Source organism: Oncorhynchus masou, chromosome 27 (genome assembly GCF_036934945.1).
Source record: "Oncorhynchus masou masou isolate Uvic2021 chromosome 27, UVic_Omas_1.1, whole genome shotgun sequence".
NCBI lineage: Eukaryota > Metazoa > Chordata > Actinopteri > Salmoniformes > Salmonidae > Oncorhynchus > Oncorhynchus masou.
This window is the reverse complement of record NC_088238.1, coordinates 45,929,798-45,956,229: the sequence shown is the minus strand read 5'-3', so window position 1 is coordinate 45,956,229 and position 26,432 is coordinate 45,929,798. Positions and strand designations below refer to the sequence as shown.

Below are 26,432 nucleotides of genomic sequence, written 5' to 3'. Positions count from 1 at the left end.
TCCATGTTTTCTAACAGTGATGTCGTGAGCTTTACCCTTCACGTCGACCTATTCATATTGAGATATGATATATATTGACGAATGTGGCACCATTCTACGTATGAAAAGAAAGTCGAGGATCAACTTTGTTAATTGTAGTCAATGTATATGGGATAAAACGAAAAGAGCATTCTCAAGTTGGTTTAGAAGTTGGAATCCTCAACTCTTTCTATTTCAAAGCTGCGCTATCCTCTGGAGCAAATGGGGCGCAACTAATTATATTGTAGCAAAAGATAACTATTGAGATGAGCGGCACAATGTGTTCTGTCATACTTTTTTCACAATTTGGATGTGTTTCTGTTTTGTGTGCGCGCTCCCGAGTCTTTCGCCAGTGTCTGTCTCCTGTAGCCTACTATAGCCTACCTGGCGCGGCTAGTGTTGCAGTTTCTCGAGGCGCCGCCGGCGAGTTTATGTCGCTTGCGTTCTCGTCTAGATCTCCGTCGTCCTCTTCTTCATCAAAATCTCCTCCTTTGGAATTAACCAACATGCCCTTGTATTCCTCACAGGACCGGAGAGGAGAGGACATTATATTCCTGTCATCGGCTCCGTACTCGAAATCAGAAATCCTCCGGAATTATGATATTTATTTAATATTCAAATCGACTCCAGAAAAAAAGTGGGGGGCGTTTTGGAATATTTTACACTACAACGCAAAGAAACAAAGATGGCCGCCCTTATATTTATTTTTTAACAACCCCCCCAATAAGAAAAATCCCCTTACATAAAAAATGGCTGACTATATTATTGCAGAACGCCCCCCCACCACCCCTCCTCCTTTCTCTCTCTCTCTCTCTCTCTCTCTCTCTCTCTCTGCCTGTCTCTCACTCTCTCCGCGCACCCCTCCCTCCTCAAAAAACATTCACATTGTTACAAGAAAGGGGGTGTATGACTGCTTGTATAAATTGTTACTTGTTTGTGCCCCCCCCCTCCCCAAATCAGACACGAAGGCAGACTTGCCTGGTAACTGTGCCTCTAGATCACACGAAACAACGCTCCCTTTCTGAACTGCAGAACACGACACAAATCTATGAAATATTCTTAAAGGCCCCCACCGTAGTATAAAATTATACGTGTGTGTGAGAGAGCGAGAGAGAGAGAGAGAGAGAGAGTCGGGGAGGGAGCTTGAAAGCGTGTGCGCGTGTGTGTGTGTGGGGCGGGGGGTTGGAAAAATCTGCCGCAGCCATGCCCAGACTTTACATCAGATTGGATTGCTTAAAAATTAACCACTTATGGTGGGGATAAAAAACAATGCAATATGCAGACTGTCATTTTTTTCAACTGGAAATGATTTCGGATTAAAATATAAATCGAATAAATTATTTTCAAGATGGTGAACACAGAGAAATGAAAGAGGACACATTTTTAATGCATCTTGTACTGTTTCACTACAGTCCCTCTGATCTGGGTTGCAGTAAGGCAATGTGAACTCTAGGAGACAGACTGCCTTGTCTCCCCTTTAGGCAGTTCAGTTTTGATTAAGGGGTCTACGATGAAACATACTGTACATACAATCCCTTCAGGAAGTATTCACACCCCTTGACCTTTTCCACACTTTGTTGTTACAGTCTGAATTTAAAATGGATTACATTTAGATGTAGTTTTACTAGCCTACACAATAACTCATAATGTCAAATGTTTTGAGATACAGGCATCCTTCCTAACTCAGTTGCCGGAGAGGAAGGAAACCGCTCAGAAATTTCACCATGAGGCCAATGGTGACTTTAAAGCAGTTACAGAGTTTAATTGCTGTGATAGGAGAAAACTGAGGATGATCAACAACATTGTAGTTACTCCACAATACTAATCTAATTGACAGAGTGAAAAGAAGGAAGCCTGTACAGAATTAAAAATATGACACAACATGCATCCTGTTTGCAACAAGGCACTAAAGTAATACTGCAAAATATGTGGCAAAACGAAATTAAATGTTCCTGAGTGGCCTAGTTACAGTTTTGAATTAAATCTTCTTGAAAATCAATGCAAGACTTGAAAATGCCTGTCTAGCAATGATCAACAAACAACTTGACAGAGCTTGAAGAAAGGTTTAAAGAATAATGTGCAAATATTATACAATCCAGGTCTGCAAAGCTCTTCTTAGACAAACAGACTCGCAGCTGTCATCGCTGCCAAAAGGTGATTCTAACATGTACTGACTCAGGGGTGTGAATACATATGTAAATGAGATATTTTTGTATTTTATTTTCAATACATTTTACACATTTCTAAAAATATATTTTTACTTCGTCATTATGGGCTATTGTGTGTAGATTGGTGAAAAACACATCAATTTAATAAAAATGTAATTCAGGCTGTAACACAACAAAATGTGGAATAAGTCAAGGGGTACAGTATGAATACTTTCTGAAGGCACTGTATGCACATTTTACAGTAAAAAATGTGTGTGTGTGTATAATTGTGAATTGTGATGAGTAAACTAGACATTGATAACAATGACACGTCACTGATTTAAAGAAATATGTGTAACATGATTTTTCACAACTGACTAAAACTGCTACTGTTACAGTAGAGTTGGTTTCCTGCACATTCTGTAGTACAGGAAATTAAAACTCAGCAGAGCCACAAAGGAGCTGTTGAGAGGAAGTAGCCTACTATTAAATATCACATAAACGATTACCATGGTTACCATGCAGTTTTATGTACAGTTTTGGCAGACTATTGTTAATTTATTAATGTATGTTGGCCTATTGTAGATGCAAGAAGGTTTGAAGGAATGACAAAAGGAAGACACTGGGATAGAATGGCAAGGAAAGGATGTTGATTTTGAGGTTATGAGTTCTAGTCCTTTACAGGCTCAAATTCCCTCTAATAAAATGTTCATAACAATATCACAATATAAAAAAATAAAGGACCTGTACTTTGTAAGTCAACCTTTTAATAGATTTCTCATATTGCTCATCACCATTTTCTGTCCCAGGTTGACGCAGTTGTGCTTCCAGGTGGAGCTGGCGGCGTGGGAACTGTTGCGAAGTTACCGCTGGGGAATCTCATTCAAGGTCTCCTCAGAACACACTTGGGAAAAGAGAGGAGAGAGAGAGAGTTAGAGAGAGAGGAGGGATTTGCTGTTTTAGACCTTATTTTACTTTTCCAACCCATGTACAGTGGTTATTGACTGTAGCTGAAATCAGTTGCAGCAGTTTTAGATTAAGAAACTACAGTCAGTACACCAAACATTAGGAACACCTTCTGAAAATTTAGTTGCACCCCCCCTTTTCCCTCAGAACAGACTAAATTCGTCGGGGCATGGACTCTACAAGGTGTTGAAAGAGTTCCACAAGGTGACTCCAATGCTACCCACATTTGTGTCAAGTTGGCTGGATGTCCTTTGGACGGTGGAACTTTCTTGATACACACGGGAAACTGTTGAGCATGAAAAACCCAGCAGCGGTGCAGTTCTTGACACAAACCGGTGCGCCTGGCACCTACTACCATACCCCGTTCAAAGGCACTTAAATATTTTGTCTTGCCCATTCACCCTCTGAATGGAATACATACACAATCCATGTCTCAATTGTCTCAAGATGTAAAAATCCTTCTTTAGCCTATCTCCTCCCCTTCATCTACACAGATTGAAGTGGATTTAACAAGTGACATCGATAAAGGATCCAGCATTCAGCTGGATTTACCTGGTCAGTCTATTTAATGGAAAGAGCAGGTGTTCTGTTTTAATGTTTTGTATACTCAGTGTATAGCTTATATTTGTGATACAGTATATAAATAGTCATTGTAATTTTTTATTTTACCTTAATTAACTAGGCAAGTCAGTTAAGAACAAATTCTTATTTACAATGACAGCCAAGGAACAGTGGGTTAACTGCCTTGTTCAGGGGTAGAACTACATATTTTTACCATGTTAGTTTGGGGATTCGCTCTAGCAACCTTTCCCCAACTTGCCCAACGCTCTAACCACTAGGCTAGCTGCCGCCCCGGCTACCAGCAATTGTCCTCTAATGATAAGAGGATTTTGGGATTTTTCATTCAAAAAATTGTATTTTCCAGTGGTTAATCTATGAAAATCATTCTGTGGACTATGGGCAAATTTTGCAACAGGCAGTTAAACCACTCTAGCTTGGCTTCCAGGATTTAAAAAAAAGAAGAAAGGAATTTGTTTATGCAGGGTCCAATGGGCACATTTGCCAAAAACCACTAGAGAGAAAGTGAGGGAGGAATGAGGGGGGATGGAGGAGGCAGGGCAAGAGAGAAAGAAGGAGGATAGACTGTTTGAGGAAGAGAAAGAGAGCGTGAGTATGTGTGTGCAGGGACAGAGTGTGGGAGAGAAAGAGAGAATTTGTGTGTTTTGTGTGTGTGTGTGAGAGAGAGAGAGAGAGAGAGAGAGAGAGAGAGAGAGAGAGAGAGAGAGAGAGAGAGAGAGAGAGAGAGAGAGAGAGAGAGAGAGAGAGAGAGAGAGAGAGAGCATGTGTCTGACTGTGTGAGTGGAGAATGGAGCACCCACACTAAGCCTCTGGCTCAGTAGAAGACTAGTAGTGCCAGCTGGGGTGGGTTGGCGGGAAAGCCTGCTCTCCCACCGTGCTCTCCCACCATGCCGGAGAGGAGAGGTGTGTGTGTGTGTGTGTGTGTGTGTGTGTGTGTGTGTGTGTGTGTGTGTGTGCTGCAGGGGGAATGAGTGAACCCAGCCAGGACTCACTCATATGCCCCCAGGGTTTGACGGTGACACAGTGCACTACTAACTCCACCTCGTCGTGTCCATTTGGAAGCGAGTCATGTACAGGCCAGGGCAACCTAAAGCGCTGTGTGGTAACCCATATATTATGCAGCCAGTGGCACACAGCGGAAGGGAGAAACAGCACCTGTGCTCCACTCAGTGATATTATGCTGTGTGGGTGAAACCGTGCCAGATGAATGGACACACTCCCAAAATACTGTTACTGTGATATGCTGAGGGGTAGAGGTGAAGGAGGTGGTAGGAGGATAAAGCTTGAACAACTACAATAGAATGCATGATGGTTATGTATAAATGACGCACGTATGCATGTAGGTGATATGTATGTGTGCAGAATGATGTCTGTATGTTGTCTGCATATCTATTGCACATATATGATGCATGTATAATACTGATGATATCTATGTAAGACCCTAGGCCTCGCTTGCCAGGGGATGGTGTCAGGCTAAGTGAGATTAGTATGATAACACATGTAGCCTATACATGTGGCATGTACACATGTAGCTTCTTGTGATCTATGCATCACATTCTCCCTAATCTGAAGAAGGATATTTTACTTCCAGCCTATGCTCCTGGGATGTGAGGGTGTTGATGATGCGGATCCACCTGGTCTTGGCAAAATAGCCCCACCTCATATTGGGTATCCCTCCACCAGGGTTGCCCAAAGTCATTGGTCCAGTTCGTACTAAGGCAGGGAGACGACACGTGCACAGAGCACCCCCTAGAGGTGTAGTACATCACATAGTCAGATAGTGGGTTCAGGTGAGCCTGAATGTAAGAATACAAATTGGGAATTACTCATGATGAAAAATGAACTTTAAGAAGACAAACATGCTGAATTCTTGATAAATATTATTTTCAGATTATTTTCTCACTCACAAATGTTGTCTTTAATTCAAACCAGTGACTGATGTCATTTCCTGCACAGTCAATAATAGGTCTCAGAAGTACATCAACTGAAAAATAATTGTGTAATTTAATAAACGTTTGTAGCCTAATAATAGCCTATTATAAATGCATGCATCTGACAACTCACCCTTAAAGTAATTCATCAATAGTGTCATGTCGTACACCTTGCACAGGAATGACGCCCACCGGTCGCCAAGGCATGGTGTTATGAAAGGACACCTTGTTCGGAGTGAAATACTTTGGTCGCGGCATATATATTACTTCTGAAAGTTTATCCAATATATGGAGAATGTATGGAGACCTATAAATGGTCACGTGAAATATGTCATAGATATAAAATGTTGTTAATTTTGTTTATTTGCAAGCTCACTCGCAACATTGCATTAACAAACAAGCTCCGTTACTATGGTAACCACGGAAGCACCTAGTATAGAGACAGCACCAGACTCAAATCAGCTTTGCTGCATCTCGTGAGCGGCTGGTCCATAAATCACAAGGTAAGACATTTGACAAATGTAATGCCCAATTTGAAAAGTAAATAGGCAAAAAGTGTCAGCAAAGTTTCAACTCTAATTTGTCATACCTACCTTGCATACTACAATACCCATAATGCAATGTATTCCCTGATGCATTTCCGGTTGTACGTCAGAGAAATAATTCCGCTAGAAAAATAGAATCAAGAAAGGGTGGAATGGCAACAATGATTGAAGAAAATGGTCCATCAACTCATGTAGGGGTGATATATGTTTAATATTATCTCACTTTACACACTTTTAACATTCACTTTGCCAAACTGAAAGGAGAGCGTGCGTAACTGATCCATACATTTGTTGGGCAAGTTGGATCCACTAGCTAGCTATGCTAACGTAGCTACAGTAGTAGTTAGCTAACGTTATTTTTGTCCACAACCTACAGTACCATTAGCCAGCAGATCCGAACTGATTTCTTACAGCTGCACTAGGGTCGGACATACTCCATGTGTAGATTAAAGGGTTTATGTGTTGTTCTCTGAATTGTTTCATTATCCCAACTATTACAGCGAGAAGATTGAACAAGATCTGCTAGTTTTGCCGAAAATCTGTCAATTTCGCCCTCATGCTAGAAGCCACAGCAGCAATTTTGGAATGGCAATGTCAGCCAATCAGATCCTTTGTTCAACAGCACGTTCCATTCCATAATGGCTGCCAGTGCTGTGACTACCGCTATCTAGCATGTGGACGAAAATCGTTAAATCTTCTCGGTGTAACAGTTGGGATAGTGGGACAATTTGAAGTACAACACATTTCTCATCCCTGTTTTCAGGTATGTTTTCCGAGCCATATTTTGTGCCGGCTGTGCAGTGTCTTAATCTACACAGGAAGTCTGTCCGAACCTAGTGTAGCTGTAAGCAAGCGGGTCGGATCTGCTGTCTACGGTACTATTGGCATTACCAATAATAGTAGGACCAGAAACATCTGTTAAAAGTGGCACGCTTTTGCATTTCTTAAAGGGTGCATTTCAATAGTCTAAAGAAGCTTTTTCTCCTTAGCTCTAACCCAAAGGCTGGCAGATGGCAATATTGATTCGTTTCGTCTTAAAAGCTCATTTAAGCTTGATCTGGAAATGTGGATCAGAGGCTCCGTACAGAGCGTGTGACGCAATTGCAGCCAAATCAAGCGCAGTACTGCATCGCTGCATCCCAAATTTTGTAACAATGCGGAGGGCTCGGTATAGCTCCGCTTTGAAATGATTGGTTGACGGTAGTTGGGGGCGGCATGTACTGTATAAACATACTCACTTCCCTGACAACTTCCTTCACAACAGCTCTGCGATACACAAGAAGTATGAATGCCCTGACTTCTGTAGAGGCCACATCTCAGTAAATGCTGTATGGTAGGGATCATCAACTGCATTTAGTCTCGGGACGATTTTTTTTCTTGAGCGGAAGGTCAGGGGTCGGAATTTAATAATAACAGATCATTTTTAGACTGCAAATAAACCTTAAGCCCCAACGGATAATATTTAACTTTAACATAATTTCAAACCTTGCCTAGGTTTGTGTACAATCACGTGTCTCTCTATTATGTGTGTGAATACTTTCCAAAATTCAAATCACTTTCAGCTGATTTCCGGTGTTTTGACAGTCTTTTATGTACAAAATATACATTTGTCCCGAGGGCCGCCAATTGGGAACCCTGTTGTACGGCCAATGCAGACGCCAGAATGACCATAAATTAGCTTTATTATCCAAAGGGAACGTATGCAGCCGTCTATAAACTCGTCTCCCCCGTGGATCAGTTCGTACGTTAAACATTCTACATTCTGGCATCAAAGGCGTCAAATTCCCCTATATATCGATTTAATGGCTACAAGGCTGAAAAAAACGGGGAAGATATGCATACTTTCTTTATGAAGCACAGTTTTCACAAACATGCTAGAGTGGCTAACGGTATTCCCGGATGTTGTGTATTGCATACAGTATGTTTTTTTCACCCATGGTCTGATTGGCTGAACACAGTACGCAACATCCGATACTATAAGACAAATTACTTTTGAGCATTTTGTTTACCGTCAAACTAGCTCTGGTCCAATGTGCAACCAACACATGTGCATGGACCAGGCAAATTGGGCTGCCGGGTGGCACAGTGGTCTATGGCACTGCATCGCAGTGCTAAAGGCACCACTGCAGACACCCTGGTTCGAATCAAGGCTGTATTACAACCGGCCGTGATTGGGAGTCCCATAGCCTAGCGTCGTCCGGGTTTGGCCGGGGTAGGCCATTCAAACGTGGTGTCTCCTTGTCAACCTTGCAAAGGGGACGTTTGACAAGCATACAAGGAGAGGAAGCCAGATGGTTGAGATGCACCCAGTATCACCATTATGCTTCTTTTACTTGTGGGTAAATACATTTGAATTCGATCACTTTTTGACAGCACCCCTTTTGATTTGAATGAAACCTTTCATACATACTTGCCCATTGTAGAAGTGCTCAGAAAGTTACTGAGCCCCTTAGGGGTCATGGCCACCAGGCTAATCCATTCCCTCAGTTTTATTATCCATTCCCTCAGTTTTATTATCCATTCCCTCAGTTTTATTATCCATTCCCTCTGATTATTTATGTCCCTCTGTTTGTTTTTTTAGTTCCCTCAGATTTTGTATTCGTTCCCAACATTTTTCAAAATCAATTTCCACAGATGTTTTATTTGTTACCTTGTTTTGATATCCATTCCTTCTGATTTTTTTCATTTGTTCCCTCTTCTCCACGAGGGTCCCACTTGGCCAATAACATATTGCAGCCTAATTGTTATTCTATTTAGTTAATTACATGCTTCAAATGGTGATGATCACTGACCATTCATTTGCTATTTTCCAGTTTCAGTGTTTTCATATGTCTCCGAATCATAAGGGCAAATAATAGGTAACATGTGTGCAAAACCACTCAAGGTGCAAATACGGTGCTCTCATCCCTAGGCAATAAATCCATCTGGCTCTGCTTCATGACCTTAGCTGTTCTGTCTATTTTCCGAAGGATTTCTTTAGCGACATCAGCTGATTTCCAGGTGAACGTATTGTTGTCGCAACCAAGCAAATAGCTATCAGTTTTAGTTATAAACATACCACATCGAGCAAGAGCTGCTTTAAACCATCTTTCTGTGTGCCTGGTTGGCTATGGCAGATGTTCACCTGCCTAGTGCAGGGATGAAAACGCATCATTGCACCAGAACTATGCACAGTAAATTCGCATGCCGTTTCTTTCTGCCACCGGTGAGTCACATGCACAGTTGCGTATGTCTGGACCATGTTTTACTGAACATATGTCCCTGACTTTATGCACAAGGGGTAAAACACTGGGTTGCGGGGAGGAGAGGTGCTCAAAATGGATCCAAGTGGCATGAATCTGAGTGTAGCCTATCTGGTTTGCATCCTAAACATGCATCATTAATTTATGACTGCGAGTGATGCTCCTGGCGCTTCAGGCATATGAACACACCATTTGAAGCATGTAATAACTAAATAGAAGTACATTTAGGCTGCAATATGTTATCGGCCAAGTGGGACCGTCATGGTAGCCTACATAAGGAGAAGCGGGAACAAATAAACAAATAAAACAGGGAAAGTATAAATAATCAGATGGAATGGATTAGCCTGTTTTTTGTGTGTTTTTTTTTTTACACACCATGACCCCTAAGGGGCTCCATGACTTTCTGAGCACTTCTACAATGGGCATATGTATGGAAGGTTTCGTTCAAATCGAAAGGGGTGCTGTCAAAAAGTGATCGAATTCCAATGTATTTACCCACAAGTAAAATAAGCATAATGGTGATATTGGGTGCATCTCAACCGTCTGGCTTCTTCTCTTTGTATGCTTGTCAAGCTTCCCCTTGGCAATGTTGACAAGGTGACACGACTTTTGAACACTTAATTTACCTAGCTCTGATCCATTCACATGCGCCTGATACGTACGTATGTGCATGGACCAGAGCTAGTTTGATGGTAAACAAAATGCTTAAGAGTAGTTTGTCTTATAGTCCTGGACAGTCATGGTAGCCTACATACGGAGAATGACGTTTTTAGGCCTTGAGACAGGCTACTTAAATCCACAAGGACTTCAGGAGTAGCTTATCATTTTTTTTGTAGGGAACGGATATTTTTTTTATAGGGCACGGATAAAAAAAAAACTGAGGGAGCAGATTAGCCTGGACATTTTTTCACCACCATGGCCCCTAAGAGGCACTGTAGAAAGTGCGTTTTTGGATCTGAATGCCAAAACATTCAAGAGATAAAGGTGCTCAAAGTTGACCCATTTTGCATACCCTACCATACCATGAGACATCCAGATCTTCATCACTGGAAAATATAAACAGTTGAGATTGATCTCATTTAAAAGCTTACAAACAGGGTTGTCACACTATTATATAACCCCCCCCCCACACACACACACTTTTTTTAACGTCAATTATCAAAAAATGTATGAACTCAGATTCTTTTCATATTTGCATATGTTGTAGCCTAGATCCTATTTTACATCATCTAAGGTTTTTGTGTTTTGTCCACTAACGGTTGAGATACAACATGCTCTTGAATACAGGGTGAGTTTCATGTTTTGGGTGATAAATGTACTAAAACGGGAATAAAAAAATAGACTTTTCTACTTTCAAATGGTACCACAGAGATGGTTGGATCTCCACACATCAGAGAATGTTGACTTGAATGAGAATATCTTTAATTTTAAATTAGACTATTTTCTCTATAGGAAACCTGTTGAAATCATTGAAATATAGATAATAGAATAGGCATGACGTTTTACGTTGACAATCGACGGTGGGTGGACAAGTGGTCATCTTTGTGATAGTAATTAGAAGTTACAATTTAAATGTCTATGCTGTACCAGCTAAATTGCAGTGGACTGAACTGGGATAGGTCCATTCTTTTAAATATATTTCTATGATTGAAATGACACCAACCCTGTATTCAAGAGCATGTTGTCTCAACTGATGGCGGTCACAACACAAAAACCTCAGATAATGTGAAATTAGGTTTAAGCTACAACCTATGCGACTGATTTTTTGGGGGGAAGTTAATCTGTATTTTTTTATCATTTACGTTAAGGTTTAGAAATTACAATTTGTGTTTTAAAACATATTTTTTTTTCAATAAATAAAATAGTTTGACAACGTAAGCTTTTAAACAAATGATATTATATTATATTTTTCAGTGATGAAGACATGGATGTCATGGTCTGGTATGTGAAATGTGTCAACTTTGAGCACCTTTATCTTCTGAATGTTTTGGCATTCACGTTCAAAAGGTTAATTTCTGGCCGGAAGGGATGCTGTCAAAAAGTGGTTGAATTCAAAGGGATTTACCCTTGAATGATTATAGGCCTATCGTCTAATTTCTCCCCAATCCCTATTTCTAGGGGCAGAGTGAACTGTCATCCTCTTCTTCCAGAGTGCGTCAGAAGCTGGAGAGCCTGCTGAACAAGAACATGAGAATCAGAATGACAGACGGACGGACGCTGGTGGGACTGTTCTTGTGCACAGATAGAGACTGCAACGTCATCCTGGGGTCCGCTCAGGAGTTCCTCAAATCCTCAGGTAACTAAAGTACATATTAGGCCGACATACTCAAGCAAGTTCACTGCTTTTCAAACCTGTTCCTGCAGAGCAGTCGGTGCAGGGTTTTGTCCCAACCCAGTACTGAACACATCTGATTCAGCTGATCAGTCAATCATTAGTTGATTTGCTGTAAAAACCTGCAAGCAGAAATGCAAACCATATTCCCACATTTTGTTGTGTTACGGCCTGAATTAAAAATGAATTAAATGTATCTGTCACTAGCCTACACCCAATATACCACATAATGTAAAAATGGAATTATGTTTTTAGATTTTTTTTTAAATCAATTCAAAATGAAAAGCTGAAATGTCTTGAGTAAATAAGTATTCAACCCCTTTGTTTTGACAAGCTTAAATAAGTTCAGGAGTAAAAATGTGTTGCATGGACTCTGTGTGCAATAACTTAAAAAAAAAAAAAATTATGACTATCATCTCTGTACCTCACACATACAATTATCTGTAAGGTCCCTCAGTTGAGCAGTGAATTTCAAACACAGATATTCAACCAATTTTTCCAATGCCTCGCAAAGAAGGGAACCTATTGGTAGATGGCAAAAAAAGAGAAGCAGACATTGAATATCCCCTTGAACATGGTGAAGTTATTTATTACACTTTAGATGCTGTGTCAATACACCTAGTCACTACAAACATGCAGGCGTCCTTCCTAACTCAGTTGCCGGAGAGGAGCGAAATTTAATTTCTCGTGGATTTCACCATTGAGGCCAATGGTAACTTTAAAACAGTTACAGAGTTTAATGGCTGTGATAGGAGAAAACTGAGGATGGATCAACAACATTGTAGTTACTCCGCAATACTAACCTATTTGACAGACTGAACAAAAGGAAGCCTGTACAATATTACCTTTAGTCCAACAAAGCATGAATAAAAAGTGATATGTTGTGGGCAAATCCATTACTGAGTCATGTTATGGGTATGCTTGTTATCGTTAAACACTGGGAGGTTTTCAGGATAAAGAAACTGATTGGAGCTAAGCACAGACAAAATTAGAGGAAAACCTGGTTCAGTCTGCTTTCCACCAGACACTGGGAGAAGACTCTGAATGTTCCTGAGTGGCCGAGTTACAGTTTTGACGTAAATCTACTTGAAAATCTATGGCAATACCTGAAAATAATTGTCTAGCAATGAACAACAATCAATTTCACTGAGCTTGAAGAACTTTGAACATAATAGTGGGCAAATGTTGCACAATCCAGGTGTTTAAAGTTCTTAAGAGACTCACAGCTATAATCGCTGCCCAATTTCCTTATTCAAAGTATTGACTAAGGGGTGTGAATACTTATATAAATAAGATATTTCATTTTCAATAAATTTGCTAAAATGTCACGTTTTTCCTTTGTCATTATGTGTTGTGTGTGTGTAGATGGTTGAGAAAAAAACATTGAATCCATTTTGAATTCAGGCGGTAACACAAACTGTGGGATAAGTCAAAAGGTATGAATACTGAAGGTGCTGCAGCTCTCTGGGACCCTACATGATATGTTGTTTCTATTTTGTAACCTGACCATCATTACACTGTGTACAGATCCATATTTAAAATGTATTTTGTTTGCTTGTCTTGCTTGTTTTTGCATCAGACTCCTTCTCCCAGGGTGAGCCCAGAGTGCTGGGGTTAGCCATGATTCCCGGCCACCATGTGGTCTCCATCGAGGTGGAGTCAGACACCCTGGCCGACACACAGGGGTTCGGGGGCAGCCACTGAAGAACAAGAGCTCACCCAAAGTCGGAGGACACGGTCCTAGAAAAGGCTACAGTACAGACTTGAAATGAGAGAATTCAATTAAAGGAATTCCAGATGTGGCGGATCTCTGGTGCCAGTGTCGTGGGTTTACCAGTCAGAGCCAAGATAGGTGCGAAATGTAACCAAGCATCCCCAGTGACAGTGTGTGTGTGAAGTTAATACAGAGTATAAAAGGTATTTGCGCAATAAGGGGCATGGGACTGAGCCAGACGGTACAGTATATGTCAGTGTGATAAATGTTTTTCAATACATTTCAGTATTTAAACCTGTGTCTGTCTGTCAATGAGGAACGATGCAGACTTTCCTTATATACTGGTAGTGCAGCAGTTACATGTAGTTCAGATCATATGAATAGCTAAAGTGAATTACCTACTTGACTTAAAACCCTTGGCTCCTTTTAGGAGCATAAGTTATTGACAAATGTCCTCCATCTCACTCATCGGGACAAGTCTTTCCAGGTCACACCATTTGAGGCCATCAGTTAGCTGTTCAAGTCAAATTTGATTGGTCACATATACATATTTAGCAGATGTTATTGCGGGTGTAGCGACATTATCTAATAATTCACAACAATACTCACATCTAAAAGTAAAAGAATGGAATTAATATATAAATATTAGGATGAGCAATGTCAGTTGTATGGACTAAAATACAGTATATACATATGAAATGAGTAAAGCAGTATGTAAACATTAAAGTGACCAGAGATTCCTTGTCTATGTATATAGGGCAGGGTCGAGTAACCGGGCGGTAGCCAGCTAGCGATGGCTATTTAAAAGTCTGATGGCCTTGAGATAGACGTTCTTTGAGATCGGGTGCTGTAGATGTCCTGAAGGGCAGGCAGTGTGCTCCCGGTGATGCGTTGGGCTGACCACACTCTGGAGAGCCTTGCGGTTGCCGTACCAAGCGGTGATACAGCCTGACAGGATGCTCTCAATTGTGCATCTGTAAAAGTTTGAGGGTGTCAGGGGCCAAGCCATATTTCTTCAGCTTCCTGAGGTTGAAGAGGTGCCGTTGCTATTTCCTGAAGTCCACGAGCAGCTCCATAGTTTTGTTGACGTTATTTTCCTGGCACCACTCTGCCAAAGCCCTCACCTCCTCCCTGTAGGCTGTTTTGTCATTATTGGTAATCAGGCTTACTACTGTTGTATCGTCTGCAGACTTGATTATATTGGAGGCGTGTGTGGCCACGCAGTCGAGTGAACAGGGAGTACAAGAGGGGGCTGAGCACTCACCCTTTTGGGGCCCCTGTGTTGAGGAGCAGCAAAGTGGCGTTGTTTCCTACCTTCACCAGGGCTGGGTTCAGACTCCGGGACCCGAGCTTACATGATCACACAGGATTGCAAAAGTTGGCTATTTTCTGGTAATGTGTTTGGTATACTCAGTGTATAAGTGTGTCAAATAGTTCAAGCACACATTAACATTTTCTTGGAACGAGACAGACCTGCTTGCTATTGGAAGATGGTTTGCAAAAAAGACAACTCAAACATGAGCTAAAGATGGTATGCCATCAGTATAGTACTGAAATGATACCTGAACCATGAATTTATAACAGTGAAAGATAACCAGAGAACAGGGTTGTTTGTTTCCATATTTTAATAGTTTGAGCATTTTGGTTAATTCTGGTTGGCAACGAGAAAACCCCCTAGAAACATTAAAATGATCACGTAGTTGAGCAGTCGGTGACATAAAAAGCTTTGTTACAGCTATACTGCATCCTTAGAACTCAAATTATGTTAAGTGGACTTGACAGGATGATATTGACAATCCATCATTTGGTTGTAGTCCATAATTTGTTTGATACACAAAAAATGACGCAAGTCATTTGTTTGTCATTGCAGGGAGTCCCTTCAGTTGCTTTGGACTGGGGAACACAGGAGGATTAGTTATTAAAACGACCGGCAAATAAAAAAATGAAACGTTTTCAAAGGACAGCGAGAACAGGCTCTTTCAGGAAGTAGACAGACATGCTTCATCCACTCACCCTTTTGACCGGGTACACAACCAGGAAGGAGTAGGTCACCAACTATTCCATAACACCTGTTGTGTCAATTAAGTTAGGTTAAGAGTATATTCTGTGAAGAACATTCAAAGCTTTGCAGATAAAAATAAAACCAGACATTGTTTAGTGAAGAAGAAAAAGACAATCTCTAAAACATTCTGAAAGCTTTGAATATAAATCAGCTTGGGTGCCAGTCTGAATCTGCTTTTATCCAACTTGAGCTTATCTAAGTATTATTAAAAAGGTCCAATATAGCATTTTTATCTTTATCAAGTCATTTTTGGGTAATAATGAAGTACCTTACTGTAGAGTCGTTTTATTTCAAATTGTTTTCTCAAGCAATACTTCTGCTAGGACTGTCTGGGAGTGGTCTAGCTTTTATTGTCAGAGGGGTTTGTAACTCTTTCTTATTGGTCAATTAAACTAATTCACCAGGCAGGCCAAAACTCCATCCCACCAAAACAGGCTGAAATGTCAAAGAGCTCTAATACTAAAAAGGGCATTATACCATTTTCAAAATATTAATCCATCCTGAGAGAATATATATATAAAGCAGCAGAGGAAAGTTACATTTGACTGCACTGGGCCTTTAAATAAATGGAGAAACAGTCCAGCATCCAGGCTAGTCGAGCAAAAACCAAAAGAGCTACGTTGAATAGACGAAAAATGGAAGAAATACCAAGCAAAAGTAAAAGCAGCAGCAGACATCAAAGAAAAATAACATGGAGGGATGCAATGACAGGATCAACAGCCTGGGCCAAGTTGGGAGGACTGAACAGCGCACCAATGCAGGACTTTATTTGCGCGTCTTCGACCACTCGAGTCAACAGCCGACAACATTGTCACTTAGTTTCATCCATGTAGAATTTGTGGTAGGAAAGTTTAACTCTGTACAACTCAACCCCTCGCGGTACAGTAGTAGTCCAATGCCTTTGACAGTGTCATTCACATCCCCATTGTCTCACTACATTACCCACAACACCCCACATCCAACCGGAATCCCCAACCCCTGGGTACGTCCACCAGTTACTCCACAGGTTGTCATAAGCCCTAAAATCCTCCAATTGTAAATCCTTCCTGGTTCCGTCAGTCAGCCCCCCCCCCCCCATGTTTCTTGTCTCATCCTCTCTAGTGGTGGAACTTGAAGTGGTAGTTGCCGCCAGACTCGAAGGGGTTGAAGTGGAAGGGCCATCCCTGGCCACCCTGCCCGCCTCCCTGTTGACTCTCTGGGTCCAGGGGGTCCTCACCAGAGTCAAACTTCTGGCGCATTTCTAACGGTCCGGGGTAGGGAGACATGAATAATGCACAACAAGTATCCAGCTACGTTTTCAACACATGTAGATTACAGGAAAGTGGTCCAACAGGACGTTATCATACTGCAAATAGTTTACAGCTTCCTAAATACAGTCATAGATTTTCCACTATGGGAGGGTTTAGTTAGTAGTGATCTTATCTACCAGCTTGAGCAACATTATCAGGTACATATACAGTTCATTACCTGGGTCGGTGAGCACCTCTTTAGCAGAGGCGATGTCGATAAACCTCTTCTCTGCCTCCTTCTTTTCCGACTCCTCTCTGAAGTTGTCAGGATGCCACTGTTGGGCCAGTTTCCTGTACGCCTTGATTATTTCCTGTTTGTTGGCACTCCTGGAGAAAAACAACATGTTGGTAATGTAAAATATTGTTTGAATACAAGGAGCAAATGCATCCCCATTACCATGAGGAGATCACAGATGGTGAAAATAGAATTTCATCAAATAGAATCAACTTGTCACTTGTCCAATTCCTTATAGATCATAAATACACTGTAGATTATTCCAAGGAAGGAAGACATTATGCTGCGAAGTAGTATTTGAACAGAGCTCCCTTCTCTAGGTCAGTCATACCTATTGACACCTAGGATCTTGTAATAGTCCCTCTTCCGGGAGAGCTTGAGCAGTTTCTGGGCTCGTTCCAGACCTTCCCTGATCTCATTGTTCTCCATGTCAAACTCCCTCGCTTCCTGGTAGTCCTCCACCGCTAGAGAGAAGGGAGGGCAAGGTAAGGGGGAGAAAAAAAGGCAGAGAGAAAGATCAAAATGGATACTTGACAAAGCTGGTACAATGATCCCGCTGGGATTTGGATGTGCCGTAATCAGGGTGGCGTTAGACTGGTCCTGGCTACAAAACACCGGGTTTGTTTACATGGCAAGTTTGACAGCCGGTGTTTGAGTACTTGACGGAGGGGACACAAATGCGGCACAAAGTCTTATCACCACGTGTCATCATTCTCTTTGCTACAGTAATAGGAGGGTGAAAGTACCTTTCTCGTAGTCCTGGTTGAGGATGAAGGCCTCAGCTCTGTCTCGGAGGATGTTGATGTTGCGTGGGTCTCTCTGGTGGGCCTCTGAGCAAATGTCTATTGCCATAGCAGGCATCTTGTTCTGGTGGAGACAAATGGCGTAACACTTATAAGCATCATCATTGTTTCCCCATTCTATTTGTAATTACTTAATTAGTAATATCATTTTTAAAGTTATGCGAAATCCGTTGTAAAAGTAATTCTGAGAATTTCCGATACACTAACAATTGACTTCAGTAGAGGGACAGGTCATGCTAATCTAGATATTGCCCACTCCATGGGTTAAACGCGTCTATGTGATGGGACCCACCTTGACCAGGCAGAAGCAGATTCTCTCCTTGGCCTTATTGGTGTAGTAGAGGACATTAGGCTCTGTCCTCATCACTGACTCATACTTGTCTATGGCATCCTGATACCTGAAGACAAACATTTAATAATATTCATTTTTAGGACAAGAGTTAAATAGAACCGCCATAAAAATAGTCATATCTAAATATCAACCAAAGTGTTTACAAATAGGTTTGGTGATAAGTGTCAAAGAAACCTCAAATATAAACCTGTCGAGGGAACACAGGAACTGAAATATAAAACTCCCATAGGGACTGAAACATTGCCCACAGGGAGGGACTACCACATAGAGATGTGCTACCATATAAGACCACATACTTATTTTCCACCATAATTTGCAAATAAATTCATTAAAAAAGTCCTACAGTGTGATTTTCTGGATTTTTTTTCTCATTTTGTGTCATAGTTGAAGTGTACCTATGATAAATTACAGGCCTCCCATCTTTTTAAGTGGGAGAACTTGCAATTGGTGGCTGACTAAATACTTTTTTGCCCCACTGTAGGTTGGCAGGGATTGACCTTAAGGGTTGCCCTATTGCTTGGGGTATATGAACTGAGCCGTCGCTCAAGTTGAACATGCTCTGAGGTTGCCCCATTAGGCAGGTGATAAAAAAAAAAAAAAACAACCAAACTGCATAGAATTCCAGTAGCCTAAAACATACTCTCTTTCTGGTTCCTCCCCATTGTTTAAGTGAATGATAAACAATTTATGGCAGACGGGCAAGTTGAGTCTTCTCGAATATGATTTTTTGTTATTTTTACTGATAAAAAATACAAAGAATTCCAGTACTGATCTTTGAGTACTCCCCTTTGTGCTGGTGAAAGGCAGGCAACATATGGTGCTTCTGCGTGTAAATCGCTCATTTACATTTTCGGGACAGTGTTCATCAAACCCCCCCAAAAATGTAAAAAATTAAAATACTTCAGATTTGTCTGATGGGCAACTGCATTTGTCTTTAGTGTCAAGGAAAACATAAGAAACCACCACAGGGACTAGACTGCCATACTAGCTAGATGCAGTGGTACTGACCTTTCCTCCTGGATGTGCTCCTCGGCAGAGTCCAGCTGCTTGCTGAGCTTCTTCACCTGTTTGTAACGGGATAAACACTCCTTGTCATCCTGATCCAGCTTCAGACACTCCCTGACATGACTGCAGAGGGAGGGAAAGAGAAACAGATTTACACATTGCAAAGCGGTTTGAGATTTTTGCCTGTCAAAAAAAAAAAAAAAAATTTGAAATGTTTGAGCATTCTTTACTAACTCTCAAACTTCAAGTGTCACAAAAATCAACCACAGATACAAAAACACAAACCAATGTTGCTCTGAAGCTCACAACCTCTTAATTTACATGTATTTGCTTGGTAAATGTGGTTGTTTGTTTAAATCACTCTGCCCTATTACTAACACAATTTTCTAGTGAGCATACCCTAGTGACTCCTGGTGCTCCCCCAGGTCATAGTGCAGGGTGCTGAGCTTGAGGAAGGCACCTCGGTTGTCGTTCCTCAGCCGGGTGGTGGGGGTCAGGTCCTGGATGGCCTTCCGAGGGTCTCCCAGACGAATGTAGCATTCAGCCCGGAGCTCCCGAGACTCAGGGTCCCAGGGGGAGAGCTGGAAAGAGAGAAGGGTGGGAGGGAGGGAGGTAGGTAGGTAGGGAGTTCAGTGGTGTGAATTTATGATTTGATACCAAGTCTGTTGAAGTATAGTGCACCACAGATTGATGAAGGTATTGAGGATCAAGTTTAAGAGGCTAGGTGAAATAGAGTTCTCAATGTCTAGGCCCTGTGGCAGAGCTAAACCCTGCCTCCATGACCAGGCCCAATGACTAGGCCCTGTGGTGGAGCTACTCCCTACCTCTACGACGCGGTCTAGCACAGTGATGGTGGTGCTGTAGTCTCCTCTGTGGTGCGCCGCGTGGGCCTCCTCCTGCAGCTCCTCAAGCTCGTTGGCCCTCATCAGCTGGTTCCGCGCCTCGTCCTGGTCAGGGGATCGCTGCAGCTGAGGAAATTAAAAAGTAAGGTTTCTGAAGAAACTGTAATTATAAATATATAATAGATGAATCATATCAGGTCTATAAATACATAATACATTCAGATTCCCTTACCCACATCACATAATTGTAATGACAAAAGGATAGTAAAAAATTGCAATATGAGACAGAGTATATGATGAGGTTATGGGGGGAAAAAAGCAGTGATATTTTGGTTGACAGATGGATAAGGTGTAACTAGACATAGAAATATAATTAATAGTATGGTAGTAGTAGAATAATAGCTATATTTTTATGCATCTAGACTTACCACAGCCTCAAAGTCCTCCCGGGCCTCCTGGGTGTTACCCTGCTTCAAGAAGATATTCCCTCTCTGCAGTCTGGCCTGGAAACATGGAGGCCGAGAGAGGGAAGAGGGGATATGGAGGAGAGAGGGACGGAGATAGAGAAAGATACAGATTGTTTTTTAATCTAAGAGTTAATAACAATCACACAATTGTTGTTCATAACCGTGATTTATCATGATGACAGATGTTGTCAACAACTGTCTGTGTCCACTCACAGCGAGAAAGTCAGGTTTGAGCTGGATGGCTCTGGTCAGATCCGGCAGGGCAGACTTGGACTTTCCCATAGCCAGGAACACAGCTGCCCGCTTGTAGTAGGTCAGGTAGTTCTTAGAGTCACCCTCTGAGGGAAGGGACAGGGTAAAATACAGTAGATAAGTAGGAGAACACAATAGATTTCTACTTTCATGTGACTTATTTATTAGGTGTACATAGACACATTTTACTGAGAATGTGTAGTTCACTCAATGTGTTGACCTGAAAGAATAAGGGAGAGAGAGATCAGAAATAACCCATCACTTGAAGGGACTTTGTTATGTGGAAGCAGCTCGACTTATTACAAACAGAGTACAGACAGAGAGAGGGAGACAGACAAACAGGCTACATGGGCAGTGATGTTGGAGCTATAATGATGTGTGTGTCTGGTTGGTAACCTTACCCACTGCAGAGTGGTAGTGGGACAGGGCCTCCGCCAGTTGACCGGCAGCCAACAGTTTACGGCCCATCTCCAAGTGCTGCTCAATCTCCACATGGGTTGCCCCCAAGACACCTGAAACAAAACACTTAGTGTGAGCCTCTTGGAAGCCCCCATAGGCAATTGCTCACATAACCACATAGGAACTGACCTAAATGAAGGAGACAAAGTAGCTATGTTCATGAAATGTTGTGTCATTTTAACAGTAGACATCCCTCTAGATGTAAATCATAGGACTTGTTTGTAAAGGGAGTATGTAAAAAAGTAAACCAACAGCCAAAGGGTTTCGATAACCACTGTAGACTAGCTAGGCTAACAAGTAAGGGCACACAGAAAACTACCTGATTATCCTGTACAATCGGTCGTAGCATACCTAGCTAAGGAAATAACCGAATACTTAGTTACCGTATTTTTTTAATCAACAGCTCTATGCAGACTGAACTATTCGGGCAAAAACACATTGCTATCTTACCGTCCAACTGGAGGTCCAGAATGACACAGAGCAGTGACAAGGAGGACAGGACCCCGCTGAGACCTTTCCGTCGCCCCGACTCCATACTTATAAACTTCACACTTCTCCCGGAGTTGTATATTTCACGTCTCTGATATAATTGAATTGCAAACTACGTACGATATCATTTAAACGGTAATTTTCTTCATAACGTCTTCATCGTTTTGAGGCTATATGTTTTAGTGGTCCGGTTAAGAAATAGTTCCGAGTGACACCTTGGAGAGCTAATTGAAGGTTCCTATATTTTACTAGCGTAGAACAACGTTGTTTAGACAGCCAAAATTGCAATATCGCATGGATCTAATAAATTATTTTAGTTTTCTCTACGTGGCATGACATTGAATAACTTCGCCAGCCGTCAACTTAGGTGCTTTCTAAAGTGAAACTTCACCCGGTCCGGTTTTTACCCCCTCCTTCACGGAATCAAATGCCCTACATTTCTGTGCGGTGAGTGGCCGGTTCTAGCAGCACACATCGTTGTTGCCTACCAACGTGGGGCGGTCTCATTGGATGAACTATTTTAGCTCGTAGACTATACTCCCATGTCCATATATGGCACATTACGCCGTCACTGTACAGTCACTGGTCATACCATAATATTCACAAAGGAATATTATTGATATGCCTAACCTCAGTGTTATCTGTGGGCCAAACACTATGTCTATTGTCTGTAATAATAATAAACATATGGTTGATCATGTTCATTCCTCACTAGAAACCTGCTACTGTTAGGTTACTAGATACAAACAAAATAGAAATTTGAGTATTTAAAGAATGTCTATTGTCTGTAATAATAATAAACATATGGTTGATCATGTTCATTCCTCACTAGAAGCCTGCTACGTTAGGTTACTAGATACAAACAAAATAGGAATTTGAGTATTTAAATAATATTTTTATTGGGTGGAATTGTAAACAAAACTAAAGAACTAAAACAAACATTCAGAATGGCATATTACAGCCACACCCATCTCAGACATTATAAAACTGTACAAACAATACAAAACATCTCCATAACATCAGTACTTGAGAATCAACAGTCTTAATCTGCTGGTTTGGACATTCCCCTAGATCTAGACGTTTCATCAAATCATCCCTCTTCATGCCAACATGAGCCTATATCATAATGAAAATAAAAAAATGTTATATAATGCAGGCATCTGTCATTAGACACCTCAGCTATTGCGAGTTATTTTACAGGCGACATGTTTGCACAGTGCACCACAACCAAACTAATAGCCATAATGTCTTCAATATGAGGTGATTGATCCAAATATGAAATACATAATCCTTCATAGTATAGCACTTAACCTCCCTCAGCACTATAGATGTTGTTTACACGTCAACAGTGAGTCTGGTTTGCAGGCATTGGACATGGTGGATAAAGGTTGATCCCCATGGTTCATTGGTGTGCTCTCTATCTCTGTTCAAACGTAGGCGTTCCGGCCATAGGAAGTGGCAGCCTGACTCTGCGATGGTGCATTGCCAGAGTACACTGTGCCCCTGGGCTGGTAAGGGTAAGATCTGAGGAAGGGGATGAGAGGAAGAGTGGGTGAGGAGGGCAAACATAGATAAAATAAAACCACCAATAACCAACCCACGTGCATTAAAGATTTTAACACACACAGACAAACACAGACACACACATACACACACAGTATCCACTGAACTCACTGTTTCTCAGACGTGCCCAGTTTGCAGGCACATGTCAAACAAGATCCCCCAACGATAGCAAGAACAGCAGAGCACCAGCCAATGTAGAGGCCCTCTCCAATCTCATACCTGCAAAACACAGTAGGTCCTACATTTTGTCAAGTTCATAAACAATAGGCTATTACATGTTGGTTTGGTGACTGCTCTTCTGTCTAACAGACAGCAGAGGACAGCAGTGTGCCAGTAGCTTAATTGCAGTAATTGGATTGGGTGGTAATTTCCTTCTCACTTACTTTATCCCGGGATATAATGGATTAAAAAAGTCCTGGGTGATGTTGAAAGCATACCAAGATACTGAGATCATTGTACACAGGCCTGAGAGAGAGATTTTTGGGGGTTTGTGTGTGTGTGTGTGTGTGTGTGTGTGTGTGTGTGTGTGTGTGTGTGTGTGTGTGTGTGTGTGTGTGTGTGTGTGTGTGTGTGTGTGTGTGTGTGTGTGTGTGTGTGTGTGTGAGAGAGAGAGAGAGACAGAGAGAGATTATTTCAATTAATTGTGCACAAGATCCTTAAGAGGTGGCAGTTATGACTATAAACAGTTAAAGACAAGAATATCCCTTTACCCTGAAGCAAGAATAGGACACCTCCAACACCAGCTATTCTACCCTTTAGAACCATGTTCTCTCCAGCTGCTTTAGAACACTGCATCCCGGTCAGGGTTGCAAGGAGCCCGATAGATCCGAAAATAATCGCAGCAATCATTAGTGCTCGAGACGCTTGTATATATCCTGCGGGACAGTGCATATGAATAAACACAAATTGTCACTTTCACAAACAAAATGAATTGGCCTATAACATGTTTGTTTTTTATACTGTAATATCAAATAGCAGGATTATTACATTTGTTTCAAATGTGATTTGTAAAGAAACATATTGAGTTCTACACATTTTATAGCCAAATAATAGCCAATAATTACGATGATATTTAAGAATACGATCTATTGAAATGGAACTATCCTTCTGTTTTGTGTTGATTAGAGAAGAAAAAAACTCTAAAAACTCTAAATGTGGAAAAAAAAGGTCTGATTTGACTGATTTCATATCAACCAATGATTCAACCTAAATGAATTGTTTATTGATGTCGTTCTGGGATGATAATATTTGAACCTTTTGACCCCTCAGTCACAAACAAAACATTCCTAAGAAAAAGTGTACCTTGACATATTTGTGTAACGACAACCAAACAATATCACCACAGGCAGTAAATCCATTTATTCCTTAACACAATTTTTTCATATCGAAAATAATATCTTTCTCTAGGATGTCCGTACCATTCAGGGCGAGCAGAGAGGGGAACTCGTGGCAGTTGTGGACACCTGTAGAGTCCGTGGCACAGGACATCCATAGGTTCTCATAGATGGTGGAGGTAGTGATGACGCTCCCATCAACGGTGGAAACCTTCCAGTAACGGTTGGGTATAGCTATCCCCACCATCACCCATCCTATAAACCCAAGCAGCAAGGCGGCGACCTCCACTATTGGATCCATTCTGTTTTTTTGAAGTATTTGGTGATAAATAAAGAGAGAAGGCGATAGACAAATAGAGAGAAAGAAACCGGGTATATCCCTTCGTTAGATTGTATCCTCTTCGATTTTATTAGATTCACTTATTTTTGTTTCGGATATTCAGGCTTAAAAAAAAAACCGAACATATAGTTCACCGGTGCAAATGCTTTTGAGTGTCTGTTCCCCTTCTGGGACACAGTTGTGTTAGGTTGCCAATGAGAAAGTTTGTTGAGAGCAACAGATATGCTCAATGATTTATCATTGTCAACCTGTGTTCTCTCCCACCCCCTCTCACACAGGTTCACACACAGGCACACACATACTCACTCACTCTCTCTCTCTCTCTCTCTCTCTCTCTCTCTCTCTCTCTCTCTCTCTCTCTCTCTCTCTCTCTCTCTCTCTCTCTCTCTCTCTCTCTCTCTCCAGGCCTATCTGCCTTTTGCATTTTACAGCCTGAAACTGAACAGGTGTCTATCAGGCAATGGAGACTCACAAAAGTCCAACGGTTGCTCTATGCCCTTGTGTTTACAGTATGTCGGAATACATGAAAGTTGACTTAGCCTACATGGATTTTTAGGAAATAAATAATTGAACAATCTGTGGTTCAATTCTCGGGCCGACTCTTTTCTCTGTATATATCAACGATGTTGCTCTTGCTGAGGGTGATTCCCTGATCCACCTCTACGCAGACGACGCCCTTTGGACATTGTGTTAACAAACCTCCAAACAAGCTTCAATGCCATACAACACTCCTTCCGTGGCCTCCAACTGCTCTTAAACACTAGTAAAACTAAATGCATGCTTTTCAACCGTTCGTTGCCCGCACCCGCCCGCCTGCCCGACTAGCATCACTACTCTGGACGGTTCTGACTTAGAATATGTGGACAACTACAAATACCTAGGTATCTGGCTAGACTGTAAACTCTCCTTCCAGACTCATATTAAACATCTCCAATCCAAAATTAAATCTAGAATAGGTTTCTATTTCGCAACAAAGCCTCCTTCACTCACGCTGCCAAACATACCATACATACAAGCAATCGGGCAACCCTCAAGGTCAATCCCTGCCTACCTACCTACAGTGGGACAAAAAAAGTATTTAGTCAGCCACCGATTGTGCAAGTTCTCCCACTTTAAAAGATGAGAGGCCTGTAATTTTCATAATTTTTTTCCCTCACTTTGTCTGTCATAGTTGAAGTGTACTTCAGACAAAATGAGGGAAACAAATCCAGAAAATCACATTGTAGGATTTGTAATGAATTTATTTGCAAATTATGGTGGAAAATAAGTATGTGGTCTTATATGGTAGCACATCTCTATGTGGTAGTCCCTCCCTGTGGGCAATGTTTCAGTCCCTATGGGAGTTTTATATTTCAGTTCCTGTGTTCCCTCAACAGGTTTATATTTGAGGTTTCTTTGACACTTTTATCACCAAACCTATTTGTAAACACTTTGGTTGATATTTAGATATGACTATTTTATGGCGG

The 26,432-nt window shown here is 41.4% G+C and overlaps 4 protein-coding genes across 11 annotated transcripts in view; 1 reads left to right on the top strand and 3 right to left on the bottom strand.

Annotated features, from left to right (window-relative positions):
• The window catches only part of LOC135516305 (chromodomain-helicase-DNA-binding protein 3-like), a 34,705-nt gene extending 33,848 nt beyond the window's left edge, over positions 1 to 857 (bottom strand). For all 5 annotated transcript variants that reach the window (XM_064940485.1, XM_064940481.1, XM_064940482.1 and 2 more), the window contains exon 1: positions 403 to 857. In XM_064940485.1, coding sequence (XP_064796557.1) covers positions 403 to 565 — 163 coding nt within the window. In that variant the 5' untranslated portion in view covers positions 566 to 857. The remainder of the gene's footprint in view (positions 1 to 402) is intronic.
• A 5,436-nt stretch (positions 858 to 6,293) lies between these two features.
• LOC135516304 (N-alpha-acetyltransferase 38, NatC auxiliary subunit-like) lies at positions 6,294 to 13,752 on the top strand. Of its 4 annotated transcripts, none has more exons than XM_064940480.1 (3): positions 6,294 to 6,377; positions 11,579 to 11,724; positions 13,340 to 13,752. In XM_064940480.1, the coding sequence occupies exons 1-3, from the start codon at positions 6,361 to 6,363 to the stop codon at positions 13,462 to 13,464; spliced, it is 288 nt and encodes a 95-aa protein (XP_064796552.1). In that variant the 5' UTR covers positions 6,294 to 6,360; the 3' UTR covers positions 13,465 to 13,752. The 4 variants fall into 4 exon arrangements, with proteins under 4 accessions (XP_064796552.1, XP_064796551.1, XP_064796550.1 ...); XM_064940479.1 differs by having other exon boundaries at positions 11,547 to 11,724; XM_064940478.1 differs by having other exon boundaries at positions 6,298 to 6,383; positions 11,547 to 11,724.
• A 1,329-nt stretch (positions 13,753 to 15,081) lies between these two features.
• dnajc3b (DnaJ (Hsp40) homolog, subfamily C, member 3b) lies at positions 15,082 to 22,197 on the bottom strand. Its single transcript, XM_064940475.1, has 12 exons — positions 21,691 to 22,197; positions 21,183 to 21,293; positions 20,743 to 20,867; positions 20,491 to 20,565; positions 20,045 to 20,188; positions 19,620 to 19,801; positions 19,224 to 19,343; positions 18,156 to 18,261; positions 17,807 to 17,927; positions 17,392 to 17,524; positions 17,004 to 17,152; positions 15,082 to 16,776 (listed from the first exon to the last, which is right to left on the bottom strand). Exons 1-12 carry the CDS (start codon positions 21,773 to 21,775, stop codon positions 16,634 to 16,636), a joined length of 1,494 nt encoding a protein of 497 aa, XP_064796547.1. The 5' UTR covers positions 21,776 to 22,197; the 3' UTR covers positions 15,082 to 16,633.
• A 406-nt stretch (positions 22,198 to 22,603) lies between these two features.
• On the bottom strand, positions 22,604 to 25,241 carry LOC135516303 (claudin-15-like). The gene is made up of 5 exons (XM_064940476.1): positions 24,711 to 25,241; positions 24,003 to 24,167; positions 23,676 to 23,757; positions 23,404 to 23,511; positions 22,604 to 23,253 (listed from the first exon to the last, which is right to left on the bottom strand). The coding sequence occupies exons 1-5, from the start codon at positions 24,925 to 24,927 to the stop codon at positions 23,157 to 23,159; spliced, it is 669 nt and encodes a 222-aa protein (XP_064796548.1). The 5' UTR covers positions 24,928 to 25,241; the 3' UTR covers positions 22,604 to 23,156.
• Positions 25,242 to 26,432: the final 1,191 nt, after the last annotated feature.